The sequence below is a fragment of the Leishmania martiniquensis genome, chromosome 32, assembly GCF_017916325.1.
Source record: "Leishmania martiniquensis isolate LSCM1 chromosome 32, whole genome shotgun sequence".
In the NCBI taxonomy this organism is placed as follows: Eukaryota; Euglenozoa; class Kinetoplastea; order Trypanosomatida; family Trypanosomatidae; genus Leishmania; species Leishmania martiniquensis.
Genome location: NC_090167.1, coordinates 1,321,357 through 1,341,636, shown reverse-complemented (window position 1 = coordinate 1,341,636; position 20,280 = coordinate 1,321,357). Strand labels below are relative to the sequence as shown.

The 20,280-nt window shown below is 59.3% G+C and overlaps 6 protein-coding genes across 6 annotated transcripts; all 6 read right to left on the bottom strand.

Moving 5' to 3' along the window:
* Positions 1-1,731: 1,731 nt before the first annotated feature.
* On the bottom strand, positions 1,732-5,070 carry LSCM1_01996 (uncharacterized protein; the record flags this gene model as incomplete). Its single annotated transcript, XM_067319591.1, has 1 exon — positions 1,732-5,070. The coding sequence occupies one exon, from the start codon at positions 5,068-5,070 to the stop codon at positions 1,732-1,734; it is 3,339 nt and encodes a 1,112-aa protein (XP_067176140.1).
* Positions 5,071-5,776: 706 nt separating this feature from the next.
* On the bottom strand, positions 5,777-6,121 carry LSCM1_01995 (uncharacterized protein; the record flags this gene model as incomplete). Its single annotated transcript, XM_067319590.1, has 1 exon — positions 5,777-6,121. One exon carries the CDS (start codon positions 6,119-6,121, stop codon positions 5,777-5,779), a length of 345 nt encoding a protein of 114 aa, XP_067176139.1.
* A 2,272-nt stretch (positions 6,122-8,393) lies between these two features.
* LSCM1_01994 (uncharacterized protein) lies at positions 8,394-9,692 on the bottom strand (the record flags this gene model as incomplete). Its single annotated transcript, XM_067319589.1, has 1 exon — positions 8,394-9,692. The coding sequence occupies one exon, from the start codon at positions 9,690-9,692 to the stop codon at positions 8,394-8,396; it is 1,299 nt and encodes a 432-aa protein (XP_067176138.1).
* A 3,191-nt stretch (positions 9,693-12,883) lies between these two features.
* On the bottom strand, positions 12,884-14,314 carry LSCM1_01993 (uncharacterized protein; the record flags this gene model as incomplete). Its single annotated transcript, XM_067319588.1, has 1 exon — positions 12,884-14,314. One exon carries the CDS (start codon positions 14,312-14,314, stop codon positions 12,884-12,886), a length of 1,431 nt encoding a protein of 476 aa, XP_067176137.1.
* Positions 14,315-15,336: 1,022 nt separating this feature from the next.
* Positions 15,337-16,539, bottom strand: LSCM1_01992 (uncharacterized protein; the record flags this gene model as incomplete). Its single annotated transcript, XM_067319587.1, has 1 exon — positions 15,337-16,539. One exon carries the CDS (start codon positions 16,537-16,539, stop codon positions 15,337-15,339), a length of 1,203 nt encoding a protein of 400 aa, XP_067176136.1.
* A 1,573-nt stretch (positions 16,540-18,112) lies between these two features.
* LSCM1_01991 (uncharacterized protein) lies at positions 18,113-18,835 on the bottom strand (the record flags this gene model as incomplete). Its single annotated transcript, XM_067319586.1, has 1 exon — positions 18,113-18,835. The coding sequence occupies one exon, from the start codon at positions 18,833-18,835 to the stop codon at positions 18,113-18,115; it is 723 nt and encodes a 240-aa protein (XP_067176135.1).
* Between the last annotated feature and the right edge of the window lie 1,445 nt (positions 18,836-20,280).

Below are 20,280 nucleotides of genomic sequence, written 5' to 3'. Positions count from 1 at the left end.
GAAAACTGTATTCCCCTTTTTTTCTCGGCTCTCTCTCACATGACTCAGGCAAACACTATGAAAGAGAGGGGGGCAGTGGTCAGTGAGTGCGTACGCGTGTGTGGGGGGGAGCGTATATGTGTGGGTGGGTGGGTGTCGACCATGAAGAGAGCGCTCAAGCAAGTCCGCCGCGGCTATACCACATCGCAGGCACACACACATACACACGTACACGTTCTTCCCACGCACGTACACACACAGAGAACCTCCTCTGAGTGTTGAACCCTTAATAGATGAGATGGCAGACTCGAGGCTTCGCAACGAGACGAGGAAGACACCGGCGCGCCTCTCTCGCACTTGCCCTCCGACGCACACACAAGCATACCTACGCACACAAAAGGGATGCCATCCCATGAATGAGCCGGAGCACGCTCACGGCTGCGCTGTTTCTTGGAAAACGCTCATGGTAAAGCGCCTCTCTCACATCAGCACTTGAAGGAAGCCTGTCACTCCTCCGCATCCCATCTACAGCTCTAAATTCCTCCCACAGCGGCACAATTCTGCGAGCAGCACACCTGCATCGGCCATGGTGCCAGCCGACAACGCCCCTAGCGCATCCCCCAGTATCCTCCCATCCCTTCACTCACAGCCACTTCGCTGGTGGATCCATTCGTTGGCTCCCTTTACTGTCGCTCCGCATGCATCTCCGCCACCCCTTGTAGGATCCTACGGGTGCGTCGATGGGTTGGTAGCATTGCTCTGGTGCTCCCGTCGCTGGTTCACCTAAGCGGAAGCAGAGTGTAAAGAGAGAGCGCGCATTGTGCAGAATGAAGTGCGGAGTGGTTGGCAATAGCGCACATCCACGGCAGCGACGCACCGTCGTAGGTGGAGAAAGGCGAGGGGGAAGCGCGGAGAGTGGCAGCGGCAGAAGCAGGCGTAAAGAGAAGGCGAGACGAGATCCCAAGCAGAGCCAACGGAAGGAGGAAAGGTGGAGGACAGCAACGCAGACCACGACATCGATCACTGCCGCCTATGAAGTGCTCAGCCTACGAAAGAGGAGCATGCACAAAGGACGAGCGAGAGACACAGCTAGCTGATAAGACACAGAGGCCCTTGACAGTATTGCTACTCAACCCGTCGCACCCTCTCCGCGGAGAGGTTTAGTCCCCCCTCCCCTCCCCTGTGCGTATGCGAGGGTGTCCACGCAGCCCCTGCCCCAACCCGCCGTAGAGAGGGGAGGAAGTCTTCAGAGACTTTTCAGTGAATTATTTTGCTCGTCTTACGGAGACACTGTGCATACACGAGCGACACCTTGCAATCGCCTCCATGCGCCCCACTGCTGCAGTCGAGGGCGCCTCTGCCCTCGTTCGTTCGTGCCAGTTCAGGTCAGTGTGTCTACCCGGGATTGGAGGAGGTGAAAGAGCTCACAATACGTTAGATCTCAACAGGGCAAGAAGAGAGCAGGGAGGAGGGGTAGCGGTCAAGGGAGCGTGCAGCCATCGCAGCCGCGCGCGCACACACACACACAGATGCACACACATACAACTAAAGAGAGTCAAGCGAGCAAAAAAAAGGATAAAACACTCTGTGATCACCCAAAGAAGGTAACGGTTGGGGTGCGTCCTGAGGGCTCACACGATGAGCCCTCGGCACTGCATGCAGCAGCGGGGTGGGGTAGATATGGGCGAGCGGAGATGGACAGCCGGCGCTAACGATGAGCCGGAGAGAGGGGGAGGGGGTCATTGGCATTCGTCACACCAGCTGGGAGACACCTCTGACGGAGCGCCCTTTGCGCGCGGTAGGCTTCTTCGCCAAAGCCGTGGTAGGCCGTCCCCTCGCCTTTGGCTCCTCATCCACTGCCGGGGCGCCGCCACCACCCTTGATGTCTGCAACGACCTCCATCAGGGCTGGACGAGACAGGACTGCTGCGCTGCGCGTCAGCTCTCGCCACTGCGGCCGCAAAGTCAACCATAGACTAGGTGGGCAATAAGGCACTATCCACCTCTGAGAGCCGTTGGCACCAGTGCTTCTGTTTCTTCCTGTAGAAGACATCGACGCAGTATCCTGCGCCGCCTCCAGTGTACCGAGGGCGGCTGGATCTGCGACACAATTGCGCAGGCGCCGCAACGCGGCGACCACCTCCAGCTGCGCTACCCCAGCAAGCTCACCAAGCGTTCCTGTAGAGAGCGACTCGGCGTGCGCGTTCACGGCCGTCAGCACTGTTGCCCACTTTTCCGCTGACATGCGCAGAGATGTCTGGCACTGACTCAAACTGCAGAGGATCAGGTAAAGGCGCTGACCGGTCGCCGCCGGTAGGAGACGCTGGCACACCTCTACATAGTGGCGCTCAAACTCTGGGGGAAGCGGCAGCGACAACTCCGGCCCTTTCCTTGCCGTCGCAGAGGCGCCGTCGAGAGGAGCGGCTTCGCCTTTGCCCGTGTTACACAAAACGGTGCTATCTTTGGTTGCTTGAGGCGGTACAAGCGGCTGCTCGGTCGTAGACGGCGGCAACTCGGTCAAGAGCAGAGCAGAGCCTAGGGAGACGCAATCGTTGTCTGCAAAGCGCCAGCTTGGGCCTGCAGCAGCACCGCAGGCGCCCAGCAGGTCCAGCGTTCGCTGACGCAGTCTGCCGTGTGGATGGCATAGGCAGCGCAGCGAGCTCCACATGCTCGCCAGCTCGGTCGCGCGAAACTCGGCAAGCGTGGAGCAGGCCCGCTCACACAGCTGTTCAGTGACCTCGTCACAGGGCGTGACACGTAGCTTGACAAAGCTGTACAAGGCAAGCGAGATGTCCCGCGGCGCAGCAGCGGAGGCGCATACCTTGAGGCGCGCAATGATCTGCTGCGTGACACGGATCGAGTCACGTAGCACAAACGTAAAGGTAAAGAGTAGGAGACAGAGATCGTGCACCGTTGTCAGCTGCCACTGCTGGTGTCGCACCATCATCTGAGAGGTGGTCAGCAAGGCGTTTGCCGGCGGCGCCGCGCTGCCGCGAGGTGCGAAAGCCGCGGAGGGAGAGGCGTCGACCGCACGTCGCATCAGCTGCTCCGCCGTCTGCGTGAAGAACTCAAGGTCTCGCACGCCCAGTCGGGCCAGCTGGTGCAGGTACTCGACCACCCGCTGTGGCGGCAGTTGTGCGCGCTGCGTCTGCACGTACTCCAACACCGCGTGCAGCAGCTGCGAGTCGCGAAGGCCACCGCTGCGGGACATGATCTGTAGCGCCCACCCCACCTCCTTCTCGGTGATGGTGCGCAGCCAGCGCTTCTGGGATCCCCACTGCCGGTAGACACCAGGTATGAGCTCCTCCCTGGCAGACGGCAAGTGGGCCAGCAGAGCGGTGAGCTCCAGCTGGGTGCTGCGAGGCGTGTTCAGTACTGCAACGGTGATGGCCGGCATGTATTGTACAAGAATCGCCTCTCCACCGTAGGCGCGCAAGGCAAGAAGCGCGTCAATCAAACTGCGAAGCTGCTGTCGCCCTTCATGCGAAGATAAGTCATTGGAGCGACGGAGGTGATCGATCACGGCGCGGTAGAAGGTACGTGGTTGCGATGGAGTGGGCAGCAGCCGCAATACGTACGGCACCAGCTGCAGTACACGGTGGTGATACCAGCGCGTCAGCTCCGAAGCCAGGGCATCGAGCAGGACCGTCGCCGCTGCAGGTTTGGTGACAGTGGTCGAGGCCTTCTTATGGTCACCGTTCTCAGCTGCAGCCGGCAGCTGATGAGCGAAAAGTGCGGCATCGTCAAACACAAAAGCGGCTACGAGGGACTGAGAGAGACGGTGCAGCTCCACGGGTGTATGGCGGCGCTGCGGCGGGAGAGCGGCAGCCTCGGTAGCTCTCACGGTGGAAGAGACCCCCTTGCCATTGCTGAGCGCCGGCGCACTTGCTGCGCTACTGCGCAGCTCCGGGTAGTACAAAGCGAGAAGACGTTCGAGTACGGCATCCATGGCGCGCGCTGTCATGACGCGTCGCTGCTCACACTTCTGGAGGAGATCCAATACCCCTTGAGCATCCGCAGACGCCAACGCGGTAACGAGAGCCCCCTCGAAGGCTTCGAGGGAAGGGTGCAGCGTCGGCGCGCACGCCGTCTTCGCGGCGCCCGGCACGCCTCCGCTACCTCTCCGGCGGCCACCAAGACCGCCGCCACTGGAGAAGGCCACGGCGGCAGCTGCGGCGCTGATGGATCTCTCAACATCCTCACTGTGAACCGGTGCCGCATTGACCAACGCTAGCAGCGACACCACCGGTTGATGCAAATCTTTGTAGCACTGCACCACCTTCTGCAGCTGATCTGGCGACAAGTAATTCGGCGGCTGCGACGTGATGTGCCGTTCTGCGGCCACAAAGAAGTCTGGATAATCGTCGATGCCCTCCGCACACAGCACTTCGATGAGACTGCAGAGTTGCTTGCCATCGAAGGAGTCCAGATAGCGGAGGCAATGTTCCGCGAGCAAGTGCCACACCTGCACCTCCTCAACCCCCGCCCTCTGTAGTGACTCCATCAAGAGCAGCACTACGTTGCCTCGCGAGAAGAGAAGCGGCGCCTCACTATGCCTGTGCGAGCTGATCGCGGACGACGCCAGCTCCGCACTGTCTACCCTCGAAGGCAACAATCCGGTGTAGCTGCTCAGCGCCGTGCTCAGCAGTGGCAGCGCCATTGCTGTGATGTCTGTCTGCGCCCCAAGCGCGCAGCACGCCGCTAGTGTGGTGCAGAGCTGTGGGACGGACATCGATGGTGCGCTGAGCTGCACGAGCTGCACCGCCTCCGTCGCGACGGCACTGCTACCCAAGTGGAAGTAAGCTAGGCTGTCTAGGAGATAGCACAAGGTGGATGGGTTGATGTTGTATGGGGAGCTGCTCGGCGTGCCGCCGGCGTAGCTCCATCGGCTTGCCAAGGCCGATGAGGGAAGCTGGCTGCTTGCGCGGGCATCGGCGGATGACTGCTGGGCCTGATGCTTCAGCTCCTGCAGGGATGGCTGCAGCGATAGTCGCAGAAGCTTATTTTTTAGGGTGTCACCGAGCACTGCGTCTGGTAGCACGGCGTGCACCCGCCGCAGGTGGTATATGTCGTGAATGACCTTGTTGAGCATGGCTGCGGCGGGGAGAGACGGACAGCGGCGTGGCGCTGAGGGCGCGACGGGGGCGACACTCGAAGATGATGATTACAGGGGAAAAGGGCTGTGACGCAAAGGAGCGGCATGCGAGAGAGCAGATGTCGCCATCGTGGAGAGAAGCCAATGCCGGTACACAGAGAGAGGCGCAGAATAGAGGAGAGGGGAGGAAGGAGCTGCAGGGACACGGACGGAGAGGGTGGCGCAGAGCGGCAAAATCAAGCCACCGGCCTTCTGTTGCGGTGCTCGCATGCCCCTGCAAGCATGGCGCCGTGCCCCCCCCTGCAGCAACAGCAGAGAGGAGGGGGAAGGTGCAACGAAGCCTTGGCGCTACACAGGCCTGAGGCAGCACCAAACCAACAGCGCGGATGACAAAGAGTACTCTCTCTCACACACTCTGCGCAGTGCTACAAGCGACAGGCAGTGGCCGCACAACACCCTCCGTCAACGCGAAAAGGGAAAGAGAAAAGTACCCCAACCATAAAGGACCTCACCATCGCTTCAGCAGCTCGAAAAATACACCTGAGTCTCTGAAATGGGCGCGGCCTTCAACAGAGCGCCTGAATGGACTCGCTGCCACCGGCCTAAGACCGGAGGGGAGGGGTCTCTGATCATTCGACTCGCCCACGGGGCGCATCGTCTCGCTTCCTTAAATAGCCGCCTCCGCCACACAGCCTGCCCCGCCTCACTTCGCCCGCGGCCCGCCCTTCTCCCACGACGGCTGCGGCAGCTCGCCCTCCCTAAAGTTCCTCACCTGCTCCATCGACCACTGGCGTGCCTGAAGCTTCTGAGTCTCCAGCGCCGTCTGCGCGTCCTTCTTCTGCTCCCTAATCTGCCGCGCCGTCTGCTTGATGCCGGCGCCGAGGTCGAAGCCGAAGAAAACCATTATGAAGCAGAGCATCGCCACCCCAGACCACGGGATCATGCGAACGCCGCGCACAATCACACCATCTGAGTGATCCTCGCGTCTCACGATCGAGCGCTCCCAGCGCTGCACGCGCATAAAGTCCCGTAGCATGCGGAGCCCCATCATGCCCGCAGTTTGTTTGCTTTTTTTCTCTTGCGGCCCACTTCCACACGGAATACGTCGGACAACGTCGATGGGAATGTTCGACGGAGAGGGAAAAAGGCAATGCAACGTGGCGGGGTGCGCCAGTGAAGGTGCTAGGGGCGCGTGCTGGTGACTATGTGAATAGCAGGGGTGTAGGAGAGTCGATGGGCACCGCCAGTGAGCTATGCGCCTCTGCAAGCGGCACCAGCAATACGTGCGGACGACGCGGTTGCGTGGATTCCGTCCGCTTTTGCTGTTTTTACGTTTCCTTTCTTCCCTCCCCTACTGTGGCAGCAGGAACAGAAAATGGTTGTGTGTGCGTGTGGGGGGGAGAGAGGGACCAGGGGGGAGGAGATGAAGCAGGAAGCGGTGTGGGCGGTGATACACGTGAGCCTCCGCAAGAGATGCACCAAGAAGGCCCATGGAAGATGCGCCACGAAGCACATATGCATGCGGCTAAAGGGGAGAGAGGTCGACACGGAACGCGACAGGGAGAGTGAACACATAGATCAGTCCCCCGAACGCGCTGCTTAATTGTCGCTCCTCTGCCCCTCTTTGAGTAGGAGGCGAACAAAGGACATTTCAGGGCCCCCGCTCCCTCCGCTACGTCCGGCCATCCGCGGAAGCGCGCCAGCGAGCGAGGTAGGTCTCACTCGAGACCAGTCACAACGGAGGATAAGGAACGGGCAAAGAAGGTCGAGGGTACGAGGCGGTGCCAGCACATCCTATTTTCCCCCCACCCTCCCCTCATCGGGGATGGGCAAAGACTCATCAGCGCCGCCACGGGTGGCTGGCGCATTATGAAAGGCGCGTTTGGCCGGCTCGCTAGGCAGACCCTCCTTTGGGTGTCCCCCCCTTGTGGTACATTAGACAAGAGACGGAGAAGACGGCGATTTCTGAGCGAAGAGCGATGGAGTACAAAAAGAGGTGCTGAGCGTCTCCCTCACAGACACACACACACACCCTTGCCGGCGCGCGCACCAAGAGACGCATACGGCCCCTATGAAGGCAAAATCTCAAGCGGCATACACGGCAAAAGAGGGAACCACCATTGCTGCTGTCAGCTGCACATATGTCGCTGAGCGCAAGTGTGTGTGTGTGTGTATGTGTGTGTGCGTGCGTGCGTCAATCTGTGGCGTCGAGGAAGCCTTTTTTTGAGGAGGGTTCCCGGCCTTTGTGAGCAGCGGGTAAGAGGCGCTTATGCTCACTGGCACCTCTGGTCGTCTATAGACCTCGACAGAAAACGTGGAGACAACGAAACAAAGGGGAGGGGGGAGGCAAAGAAAAGAGAAGCGCCGATTGCGCTTTGGGTGGGGAGTACGTGCGTCGGTACGTGCACTCATCTCGCGGTGTGACATGTCAGCGAGTGCATCGACGAGTGATGGGGGATGGGGGAGGGAAGCACACACACAAAAGTTCACGATGTGCCTGTGGCAGGGGTAGGGGGGCTGCCAGCGTGCCCTGCTTGTGCCTCCCGCCGCGAGGAAAGCACTTGCGCATGTATGCGTGCGGTGTGTACATCGGCAGTGTTTCCATGTGCTCTACGCGGCACACTATTACGGTCAACAGAGGTCGAAAATGGAAGGGGCGAGAGGAAGCGAAGCAAATCAATCGCCAGATGGGAACATGTCAGTGGGCGCGAGCACCGAGTATGCGAAGGAGAGAGAGAGGAGGGGGGAAGGGGAGAAGAGTGCGCTGCGGGAGACTGCACGCCATAGAAGAGGTCCCGAAAACCTGCGTGCACACAAATGAAGGCACACACCAACGGTGAAACAAAACGAAGGAAAATCGCTGCCACACCCGAAGCATCGCGGCTGTTGTTGAGTGGGGCAGAGGTCGCGAGAGAAGTGTGCGTGCGTGTGTGAGTGAGGAAGAGGAGTAGGGGGAAACGAGTCTGCCTCACAGGCGGTCGAGGGGTCAGACGGGAGCTCATGACGAAAGCGGCAGGTGATAACATATATAGATAAATATATATATGTATATATATATGTATATATATATACATATATAGATGTAAACGCCTCGAAAAAGACTGCAGAAAATGTGTGTGGGAGGGGGGGTCTAAGAGTCTAACCGATGCGCCCTCCCCCTCATGACAACACCCACCACCACCCCACTAACGAGCATTGGGGGGAGGTGGGGGAGGAGGGGAAGAGTGCATACGAGCACCGTGCAACGGACGAGCGCACGAAGGCGCAGAGAGAGCACCACCCCGGAGGTGCACCCGCGAGCGGTGCTGCTTTCCGCGTCCTCACAGGGTCGGCAGCTCATTGGGCATCAGCATTTTCGAGATCTCCATGTATCGGCTGCTGTTGTACTTGCGGCGCACCGCCTGATACTTGGTCGTGGGGACGTATTGCACGTACTCCAGGATGACCTCAGCGCAGCCGCGGAAGTCTCGCACCTCGGCTTTTGTGTAATGTCGCAGGGCATCCGTCCACACAGGGAAGTTGGACATCTTGGGGAGCTCCAGCTTCGTGCGCAGCATCAGCAATGCCAAAAACACCGACGCATGGGCGATCTGCGACGGGGTGAACTGAAGGCACTTGTAGTCCAGTAGAGCGTGCTCCATGAAGAAGCTTGTGGCATGGCGCACAATGGCGAAGTACTGGCGACGCTGCTCCTCGTCAGCGCCAACGCCGAGGAAGTCGTCTCCCTCCAGCACCGTCCACGCCCGAGACGCGAACGGGAAGGGCGTCGGAACAGTCAGCCGAAACGAAAGTGCGGTGCAGATAGAGCGCTCCATCTGGATAATCTCCTCGCGAGTGTACGTGTTGGCACTGATGTGCACGCACTCCTTCACTTCTGGCGGCCAAATCTCCTCGTACTTGGCCGCCAGCAGCATTGCACAGACACCGACGAGCTGCAGCTGCGCGCGTGGCACGAACATAGTTCTGTCTAGCCTGTTATTGGCGCAGGAGAGATACCGGTCGATGAGGTTGACGGCAAGGTACATCGTCTCTGCATGCAACTTAAACTTGAGGTGTACATCAATCAGCCAGTCTACGAGAATCATACGCATCTTCTCGTTAATCTCGGGCTGATGCTGCAGGTACTGCGGAGACGCGTAACAAGCGTACAGGGTACTCGTGTTTGTTGGCGCATTGCTGGCGCTGTCTTCGTTGAAGCGTGCCACCGCCTGCCGCTCTCTCTCCACAAACATGTCGGTGATGTCGCCGATCAAGTCCGTGCAGTAGGTTGGCTCGTGTGCATGACGGATGTCTGGGCATGATACGGACAGGGCGCGGCCAGCTCGCAAAGGTGCCATCGTGCTTGTGCGGCGGGCGTGGGCGTGGAACTCGCTCTCACCCTTTCGTGCGATGAAGCTATGAATAGAGTGCGAGGTTGCCGCGGAGAAACTGCTCCCCGCCGTCAGACGCTGCGAAAGCTGCTGCTCTTGCTGCGAGCCTCGATGTAGGCTGTCCTGGTGAAGCAGTGAGGCGCCGGAGAAGCCATGGTTGTTGGGGTCGATGCGGCTAGTCTGCTGACGCTGCTTTATGTCGACGCCAAGGTTGCTGGCGAGGTTCGACACTTCACGAAGGGCGGACATGATGGTACACACACTCACAGAGAAGCTCGGAAAGGGAACAGGCAAGGGAAGCTTCTATGCGTGTGCGTGCGTGTGGTGTGAAAAGGTGGGGGAGGGGGGAGGGGTTGAGATGAACAAGGGCGAAGCCGTGCACCGACTGGCGAACGAAAGAGAGATGAGGATCTAAAGGGGCCGTCGCTTCGAAAGCTGAAAGCGGCGCTAAACAGACAACCAAAGCAAGACAACAACGAAGGCGCGTAATGTTCAAAAAAAAATGCCTGCGAAGCGAAGCCGCCCAAGAATCTACTGAATGCGGAGAGGACAACGGAAAACGTAAAGAGGAGAGTGAGGGAGAGGAGATGGGGAGGAAAAGGGCGAGCTCGCCGACGTGGAGGCAAGGCCAAGGTATGTATAAAGAGCTCTGTGCAGGTGTTGGGATTTTCAGGGGTGTCTGTGTCGATGGACCATTCGATGCTCACGCCAACGATGCCACAGGAAGCGAAATAGCGCACACGCGCGCACACACACGCACGCGAAGGATCAAAAGAGAGAGAAGAGAGAGAGAAGGGGAGATGGCGGTGAAGAATCTAAAGAGTGATGAGAGGAGAGGTGAAAGGACGTGAATCTAAGCTGTCGACGGAGTGGGCGACGGGGAAAGGGGAAAGACCAGCGGGTCTAGCTACCGCGTAGCGCAGTGGGCTCGCGGGCGCCTGCACGTGTGCGTATCTGTGGCTGAAAGCGAGTGAGGGAAAAAAGGGGGTGGAATCAGTGACTCGATCTGAGCGCACGTTCGCATGCAGAAGGAGCAGAAGGCTCAAGTGAAGCGCCGGCAGAGTCACAGAGAGAAAAAAAGAGGAGAATCACAGAAGAAGCAAAAGACAGGCCTGAGCTGGGCACACGCGTTGGAAAGTGCGTGTGCGTGTAGGTGTGGAAGCGACAGGGCAAGGCAGGTGAGGAAAGCAAGTCGTTCGCAGGCACACAATCGCAGACGACTCCCAGTAGCGCCGCAGAAGAGGAGGAGCAGCAGAAGAGCAAGAGGCACAGCAAAAGAAGGCCTTCAGCATCCGCCCACCTCTCTACCTGATTCCTATCTGATCTGTGTGTATATATGTTTGTGTGGGTGGGGAGAGGGGGAGGGGGGCGTGCTTTGCGTCTGTGTTTTCTCTTACGAAACAAGCTGCAGATTGCGTGTTGAAGGAAGAGAGGGCGGGTGGCAGCTCAAGTGCAGCGCGAGCAGATATGTGGATGGGTACAAGAGCGTCGTATGTGGGGCGCGTGTGAGTCGAAAGCGAGTGTGGCAGTAGGTCAAGGTGCGGAAGGGGGGAACATGTAAAAAGAGAAGGATTGAAAACGGCCGCACGCGTTGTTGCAAGTGAGAATGCTGTTCATCCCTCTCCCTCCCCACCCACCCTCGGCGAATGCGCGCAGCAGCGGAGAGGGAGAGGGGCTCTCCAGGAGTCCACAGAGACCATCCTCAGGCCTTTTCCTGCTATAGGTGAGAGAGCGGTGAAGCACAGGCAGGAGAGCCACATGCGCGCACGTGGTCCTCACATCAGCGTGAGGCGAGATGCGAGGCGTTTGATATTGCCATCCTCACATTCTTCAGGGGCGAAGCTGCTCTGCCTCCATGAAGCAAGCTGGGGTAAGCAGGGACGCAGAGCTGTAGACTTCCTCCTCTTTTTTCTTGTTCATCTGTGTTGCCATGAGATATGCACTTCCTCGCCGGTGGAGCTAACTTGGCGCCCGTGCGGTGGAAAGAGAGGCAGGCGGAGGGCTTAGGGGCGGCGCGTCGAGCCTGCACCTGAGGAGGAGGAAGGCGATACAAGAGGGACGACAGAGAGAGGAAAAAAGGCCCAGTGATGCGCACCTGTGTGTGTGGGTGAGTGAGCCGGTGGGATGGGAGAGGAGGGGGGCGTTGGTCCCCTTCGCGCCACCACACAACGAGAAGAGAGTGAAACGCCCGCACTCTGTGCAGATGCACATATGCATGTAGGCATCAACGGAGGCAGCACGCTAAAGACGGCGATGGGTGCTCTACCGTGTTCCGCTGTGCACAAGATCCAGCAGGTCTAGCATCCCCGTCGACACCCTTCTTCTTTGTGCTTCACTGCTCTCCCGCCTGCCTGAGTCACACCCGCCATGAAGCGAAAGCGGGCTGATTGAGGTGTCCACCGCCCAGCCGCACCCCTCCTCTTCCTCTGAGCTCTCACTCTCTCTCAGCATTCGTTTCTTCGAGGTTATTGCCCTGGTATAGTACATGACCATCATCACACACACGCACACACTTGCACAGGTACGTGCCAAAGCACTCGCCGCAGCGGGTCGCCATCTCCCCACTCTACACGCCAGCCCTCCCTCGAGTTCAGACGTGCAAGAGAGAGAGGGGCAGAGGCAGAGGCAGAGGCACACGCAGAGCTGCCCGCTGTGCAGCGCCAAGACTGCTTCGCTGGCTCCAGACGAAAAAGAAGAAAGGGAGAGGCCGACCCGCACACAAGGAAACGAATATGACGTCAGAGGCAAGAGGAAGGGGGAGGGGTGCGGGGTATCGACCCAAGGGAAATGGGCCGAGTCCGTGCGCCACATGCTCATGCCGCTGATATGAGTCGTTTAGCTCTTTTGCCTCCTTTCCGCTCCCTTTTAGGCGGGCAAGGCTTCCAACGCCCTCTTGCCGGGGAGGAGGTAACGCCTCGCCAAGGCGCACGCACGCCCTCACCGACGCAGCGAAGAGAGCGACACACGCAAAGGAGTCGCATGACGGCTGGGGGGGAGAAGCGCCCTCCCAGGGGATTGAGGGGGCCGCTTCGTGAGTAGCCCTGCGCGCCAGATGAGCGCAGGTGACTCAAGCAAGGAGAGGAGGCTGTGCCTGCCCACACACACACACACCACCCCCTACACTTCCGCCCCCTGTGCCTTTCATCCCTCTTTCCTCCGCCACATGGCGAGGATTGCCGTTTGTATTGCTGATTCCGGCTATTACGATGCGCAAATTCATGGGAAAGGTACCGACGGCGCGGCATACACTTCTTCGTCACCTCGCCCCGGCACACAGCCCACTATGGATGCGTGCGCTTTTTTGGAGAGCGGCAGAGCCCGGTCGGTAGGTGGTAGCGAAAGGGGAGAGTCGAGGCGCGCGAAAGATTCGATGCAGTGCACTCTGGTCTGTGTGTCTGTGTGTGTGTGTGTGTGCGTGCACGCGCACATTCTCTACGCATTTAGAAGTTGATCGTCTGTGCAAAGCACGCCATGCAAGCCTCCTTCACCGCCTCAGACATGGTGGGGTGGGCGTGGCACGTGCGGCCCACATCCTCAGAGCTCGCGCCGTACTCCATCGCCAGCGCCATCTCCGCGATCATCTCGCCGGCCGCCGTGGACACAATCTGAACGCCAAGAATGCGGTCCGTCTTCTTATCCGTCACAATCTTCACGAAACCGTCCTCAATGCCAACGGCCTTCGCGCGTGAGTTAGCGCTGAAGGGAAACTTACCGACCTTGTACTCGATGCCCCGCTTCTTCACCTGCTCCTCGGTCTCGCCCACCTGCGCAACTTCGGGGTGGGTGTAGATGACGCCAGGGATGACGTTGTAGTTCACGTGTCCGGGCTTGCCAGCCAGCATCTCCGCGCAGGCGACGCCCTCCTCCTCGGCTTTGTGCGCCAGCATCGGGCCCTTGTTCACGACATCGCCGATCGCATACACATTCGGCACGTTCGTCTCGAAGTGGCCATTGATGCAGATGAAGCCGCGCTCCATCTTGAGGTTGATGGCCTCAGCGTTCAGCCCAGACGTATGCGGACGACGGCCCACAGAGCACAGCAGTGCGTCCGCCTCGAGCGTCTGCCGCTTTCCGTCAGTGCCCTCCACCTCGATCGTCACGCTTTTGCCGTTGTTCTTGCCACTGACCACCTTAGTGTTCGTCATGATACGCATCTTCTCGTGCTTCACCAGCGCGTCCGTGAGCGCCTTCGACACGTCGGCATCAGTGGTGGCGGCGCAGCGAGGGGCAAACTCGACGATCGTCACCGCGGCACCAAGGCGGGCCCATACACTGCCCAGCTCCAGCCCAATGACGCCCCCGCCAATCACGATCATCGTCCTCGGCACGTGGTCAAGCTCGAGGGCACCAGTGGAGGACATCACAACCTTCTCGTCGAAGGGCAGGAATGGCAACTCCGTTGGCTCGCTGCCAGTGGCCAGGATCGTCTTCTTCGACTCGAGCGTCTCCTCCTTGCCATCGAGGCCCTTAACCTTGATCGTGTTCGGGGTCACGAAGCTGCCCTCGCCCTTGTAGTAGGTGACCTTGTTCTTCTTGAGGAGGTACTCGACGCCGCCCGTGAGCGCCTTCACCGCCTTCGTCTTCTGTGCCTGCATCGCAGCCACATCCATCGTCACCTGCTCGCCGCCGCGCAGGCCATACTTCGCAAAGTTGGCGTGGGCGTCGTGGTACAAGTGCGTTGCGTGCAACAGCGCCTTTGATGGGATGCAGCCGACATTCAGGCAAGTGCCGCCAAGGGCGCCGCGCTTCTCGACGCAGGCGGTCTTGAGTCCGAGTTGGGCTGCCTTGATAGCTGCAACATACCCGCCAGGCCCACCGCCGATCACCGTCACGTCGTACGACGCCAGGCGCGCCATGTCCCGGCGGAACATCTTGGTGTCTGTTAGCGTAAGAAAGTGGGGGTAAGGGGAGAGGAGGAAGTGACTAGTCGATCTTAGTTTACGCAGCGCCAGCTCCTAATGGAAAGAACGAAAAAAAAAAAAGAAGGCGATGATGAGGTTCCACTAATTCAGTGCTGAGTGAGGAGGAGGGGAGGGGAAGGGCAAATGAAGGGGTCGATGCGAGAAAGTGGAGACTGCCAGGGGAGAGAGAAGGGAGATGTACCAAAAAGCTCCAGTGGAGAGGGTGGGAGGGAAGAGTTGTCCTGTGAGCACTGCGCTAAGGAAACGCGCAGAAACGTGTGCCCTGCCTCCTCATCCACATACATAGAGAGAGGGGGTATACATACATACATATATATATACATATACATCACAAGGCGCACCGTCTCAAGGAGCTCCGTGAGCAAGGCGGCGCCGCAGCTCAACAAGTACAAGACAGGCATGTACTTCACCATTCAAGCGGTATGTGTTCGAAGAATGGGCTGGTGGTGGGTCAGAGGGGGATTTGCTCTTCATGCGACGCATCATCCTCACAAACGGACCTTCGAGTGGCCCTACACGCCTGTAAAGAGGTGGGTGGGTAGGGGTGGGAGATGTGAAGACCGTCCATCTGTGGCGAATGTGGTTGGTAGGCGTGTCTATGTCCAAACGTGAGCACGCGGGCTCTCCACCACCGCGACCACCGCAAACACCCTTCGTAGAAAAAAGGGAGAAAAGCAAAAGTGAATGAGCCGGCACGACGCGAGACACTCTTTGTGCCGAGCCCGCGACGAGAAGAGTGCGCCGACGCCTGCAGCACCGCCTTTATCCACCGTCTGCGTGGTGCGCCGATAGCCCAGGAAAGACGACAGCACGCGTTTTTTTCCGGGGGGGGGGGGTAGGCCGGCACACAGACACATATGGCTTCCACTAAGGAGGCAGTCGTCTCAACGGTAGAGCACTCGAGAGAGCCTCCTTCATGTCAGCACTGCAGTCATACGTAGCAGCCCCTGCTACCGATCCTGCGCGGCACTTCAGAGCAGCTGCTCTACCAACTTCTTCTGCTCCTCAGTGAGTCGCCTCGGCATGTCGAACTTCAAGCGGACGTAGAGGTCCCCCCTCTCCGAGGGAACATGCAGCTTGGGCATGCCCTTTCCCAGAAGGCGAAGCACCATGCCGTAACGCGACACAGTGTCGCGCCGCTGCACACGAACCTGCTCAACTCCATCTAAGTGTGTGATGTTGCGGTCGAATCCTACGAGGGCCTCCTTGAGAGTTAGCGTCAGCGACGTGTCCAAGTCCAGCTGGTTGCGGCGGCGTGTGAAAACGGGATGCGGAAGAGTGTGTACGTGTACGATAAGATTCCCCGGCAGCCGGTCCGGTTGTTCCTCCCCCTCCATCTCGAACCTCAGCACGTGGTCCTCCGTCATGCCAGGCTCCAGCTCCAGCACAACTGTGCTGCTACCGTGCACCACCTTTTTGCCACCACAAGCAGAGCACACACGCTCTGGTCGCCGACCTTCTCCGCCGCAGGCGGGGCACTTCTGATGTACCTCCTGGATCATCCCAGGAGCCAGTCGGATGCGCTGGCGCAGCACGCCGCTACCGCCGCACCTCTGGCACTGCACCATGGCCGCCGTCTTATCAGCGCCAGTGCCCTTGCAGGTGTGGCACACTTTGTGCTTTTTGATATGAAAAGCCTCCTGGCCGCCGGTGAACACCTTGGCGAGGTCGACCGTTGCCTCTAGCTCCATGTCGGGCCCCCGCAGGCCGTCGTCCTCCTGTATCCCGAAGAGCTGGGCGAGAGGGTTCATACCACCCCTAGGGGTGCCCTTGGAGCGGTCTATCTCTTCCAGCTGCGCCAGGCCCCGCTCCCCACGCATGTCGTACACCTTGCGCTTCCGCTTATCGGACAGCACTTCGTACGCGCGGTTGACTTCACTGTACTTTGCCCTATCCTCCTCCGTCTTCGCTACATCGGGGTGATAAAGGCGAGACAGGCGGCGGAATTGCTGGCGGATGTCCTTCTCCGTCGCTGCCTCGCGCTTATCCTCCAACTCCAGTACCTTGTAGTAATCCACCTCCGAGACGCTGAGCTCCTCTGCTGGCCGCGCCCCTGTGTGCTGACCGCTGCCAAAGTGGAAAAAGGCGCGCGAGCTCAGCGCGGTGCACATGAGCAAAAGTGTAAGTGCGCATGCGCACCGCACCGCAGCACGGCGCGAGCTCATTATGGTCATTGTGATGGAAGTCAGAAGCGGAAGCCGGCGAGTCGATTAACGGGCGATGCTGATGCTGATGCTGACACTCCTTCTCCCTCTCTCGCTCTTCGGGGATGACCGAAGCGTCTGCGCTCTATGACCTTTGCCAACTCACAAGGCAGCAGCTGTCGCCACGCGTGTCGCCTGCGATTTCTTTCGCCTTGTCAGATTTGGGGGGGGTGACTGCTAGCAACAACGTTGCTGCCCGCCTCTTCAACCGAGCCACCACAGCAGGCACAGATAGAGAGGAGGTGGGGCACGAGGCAGCAGAAGGAGAAAGGTCTGCGGGGGCGAGTAGGCTGCTACGAAATAGAGATGAGGTGTGGAAGCTAGTCACTATATATATATATACAATACCGGACATAGATGTACAGCGGGTAATGAATGCCCCCCACCGCAGCGGTTTGGCGAGCTGCGCTTTGAAAAGTAGCGGGTGCGCCTCGAGGCGACAAGGTGGGGGAGAAAGACACTGAAGGAGTGACGTGGGAGCGCATGATAGACTACAGCGAACACACACACACCCTGTACAGGCTCACAGCTAGCCAAGCTGGCCACTGCCATGTGCACGAGGCGCCTCCGTTGCTGAAAACAAAATGGGGTGTCCATGCCCCGCTGCCTCCAAAACACCACCGCCACCGCTTATCAAGCAGGGTGATGATCAGAGGAAGGCATCAGGAAAGCGTTCGCAAGCGCGATGGACAGCGACAGCCGATACACCCCCCACGGCGCCTGGAGGTGTGCAGGCGAGCCCCACACACAGAAGAAAAGCCGAAGCTCACTCCGTTCATCCCGCATCCATCGAAGACGGTTGGCTTTTGTTTGTTCTTTTGATGTGTGTGTGCGTGTCTTTTCCCTTGCTGAATTCATATGAGACGCGACACGTGCGAAAGGAGGCCTTTATGCGTAGATGTGCGTACGTGACAGGGAGGAAAGGAACAGGGGCTCCCTGTCTCTGTCTCTCTCTGTCTCTCGCTCTTACAGATAAAAAAAAAGAGCAGGAGACGAGTCTTCGAGAACGCAATGAGGCCGTTGGAGAACCGAACGAATCAGCAACGGATACGCAGCGGCACAAAGGAAGAAACAAAAAGAAAAGAAGGCGCGCATGTTTGGACGTGTTGCTGGGCTGTTTAAGTGGAGTAAAGGACGGGTGAGAAGCGGAAAAGGTGCCACACAACCGCAACAGGGACGGCACAGCCTTGCTGGCGTTGTAAACTCAGCAAGGCACACGCGCACAGTCCACACGGCACGTAGCCTTTTTTTGCTCGTCTTCATCCCACAGCGAGAAGCCACAACATGATTCGGCGCGCCTGTGGGCCTCAGCACTGGCACCACATGTGGCACCAGCAACAACAGAGTACGAGCCACGCGGACACCCAGTCCAGCTGCAGTAAGGAGGGAAAGGAGACGAGCAACGCACGTGCCAACAGAGCGTGAGAGACGAAAGCGGAGAGGAAGGGGGGCTTACCGTGGCACAACTTTGCCCTGCACCTGTGCGACTCGTGTCCATGCATGGACTCCGAGTAGGCCGAGTTCGGTGCTCCACTAGCCACCGCTATTGATGCTGCGTAGGCATCGGCTTGTAGCCTGTCTGTGCCACAGGTGTCAGCACCTGCTGGCCAAGCTGCAGGTTCACATCCAGGGGGCCCGTCCCCAGGCCCTGGCTCACACGCTGGCCACTTCGATTCTCATTCGCGTGAGCCTCAGCCTCACGCAGGAGGCGCTGCTGCTCCTCCCTCGTCACCTCGCGCGTGGCAGTGCGCTTGAACATCATACCGGAGCGCTGGGCCAGCATCAGTCGCCGCACATGGAAGGATAAGTTGCTCTCCCGCTCATCCAACTCAAGCACGCGCGACACGAACCACTGCTGCATCACTAGGTACGGGACCGTGGCCGCCGCCAACCCGAAGGCAGTGCGGCCGATCCTTGGGAGGTGCGTAGCGAACCAGCTGGGCCGCCCTCCCTCATTCAGCGGTGCCACGGCACGCACCACACGATGCCAGCCAAACCGGCCGCTTAAGAAGTACCCAGCGCCAAAAAAGAGTGGCATGCCGACAAAGGTGCCCGCCATGCCCTTCTCAACAAGTCGCAGCTCCTCCTCGTTGAGGTTTTCCTGGTAGTTCATGAGAAACTGCACAAAATCGTCCCGTGTGTAGGGCTTCGTCTTCTGATCAAAGTTCATGATAGCCATGCCAGAAGTCACGGTGCCAATCTCGCGGACGCCACCGCCACCGCCGCCCTGGTAGCTTGCCGGCGCCGTTGAGGCAGAGGAAGTCATGGCATCGACGGAACTGGAGAAAAAGAGATGCGCCGGTACGCGCCAACTTCGTTACCGCGGCCACAGGCGATTGCGAGCGCGCGGGGCAAGGGGGACCGCACTAGCAGACAGGTACACGATGCGAAGCTTGGCGATGCTCCTCGTACGTCTCTCTCCGAAAAGAGGTTGCGACTTGTGTCAACGATGTCTTCTCTTTCGCTTTTTTCTTTGATGTGTCCGCTGTGGTCGCCCACTGCGCCTTTGCCCGCCCTCCGTCAGTGAGGCCGAACCACAACGAGAAAGCAACGAAGAGAAGAAATAGGTGACCCTCTCGGCAAACAACACGTGCGGTGTGCTTGAGGGGAGGAGGCCGGGTTGGGTTGGGGGAGGGCGACGAGGATGAGCCTAAAGAAGAGAACGCGCCGTGCGAGAGAAAGGGGACGGCGTGCGGGCGGGAAAGGTCGGTGGCAGGGCAGCCATCCCTTTCACCCCGACAAGTATCCATGAAACCAACAATAGGCGTGCCCTCTGGGCAAGGAGTAGTAAATAGGAGACCCGTGGCAAAGGTGTCACGTCCTGCCTCTTCGGAAGCACTCCCACCCCAGGCGCTCCCCCGCCCAGCTCTTCACTCGGTACACTTGAGGGCGCAAGAGGCACGGATTTGCCTCCGCGAGCGGGCACCAAGCGCATGCGTGGGGCAGCACCGCCGTGTCCGAGGAGGCTACACGCGACCACACGAGCTCGCGCCTCCAAAATTCTTTCACAGGCAAATGTGCAGGTCCCTATCAGAGTGGCTTGCTTCGCAGGCCGTGAGCGGGTCAGCCGCCCACTTTTCTGAGATGCTGCTCGTTTCTGGTTTTCCTTCCACTCCGACTGCTTCCGATTCGTGCTGGTGGCCATGATTGCCGGCACATATCGGAGGAGCGGAAGGAGAAGATGCACGTTCCCAGAGATCGATAACACGTCAGGAGAATCGGCCACTTACACGACGACGAGCAGATGCAGGGAAGGAGGTGAGCAGGGGAGCGCGCGCGCCCCGCTAAGAGCGCCACGGCATCTTTCTCACGGCCCTTCCCCCTCCCCCCTCAAAGCCAACAAAGCGGGCACGCCTCAGACGTGGATTGCTCTGAGCGTGGGGACTCGGTGCACTGCCTTTCATGGCGATACACCGTTCTTTTTCGTACAGCCCGGCAGCCTAAATAATCCGCTGTATCTGCGGTGCGCCAGCATACACACGACTGAGCGTGTGCGCTCGCACAGGAAGAGAGAGAAGCACTTCATCCCCCTCCACAAGGCGGGGCAGCGGAAAGGGGGAAAGGGGAAACGCGAGGCCGGAGAAAAAGAGGGGAGCACTCAGAGGGCCACAGAAGCACGCACGGCGTCGGCACATATTGTCTGAATGGTACCCTTACAACGTTCACTGGCAACAGCTGCGCCACGATAGAGAAGAGTACAGGAGGAGAGAG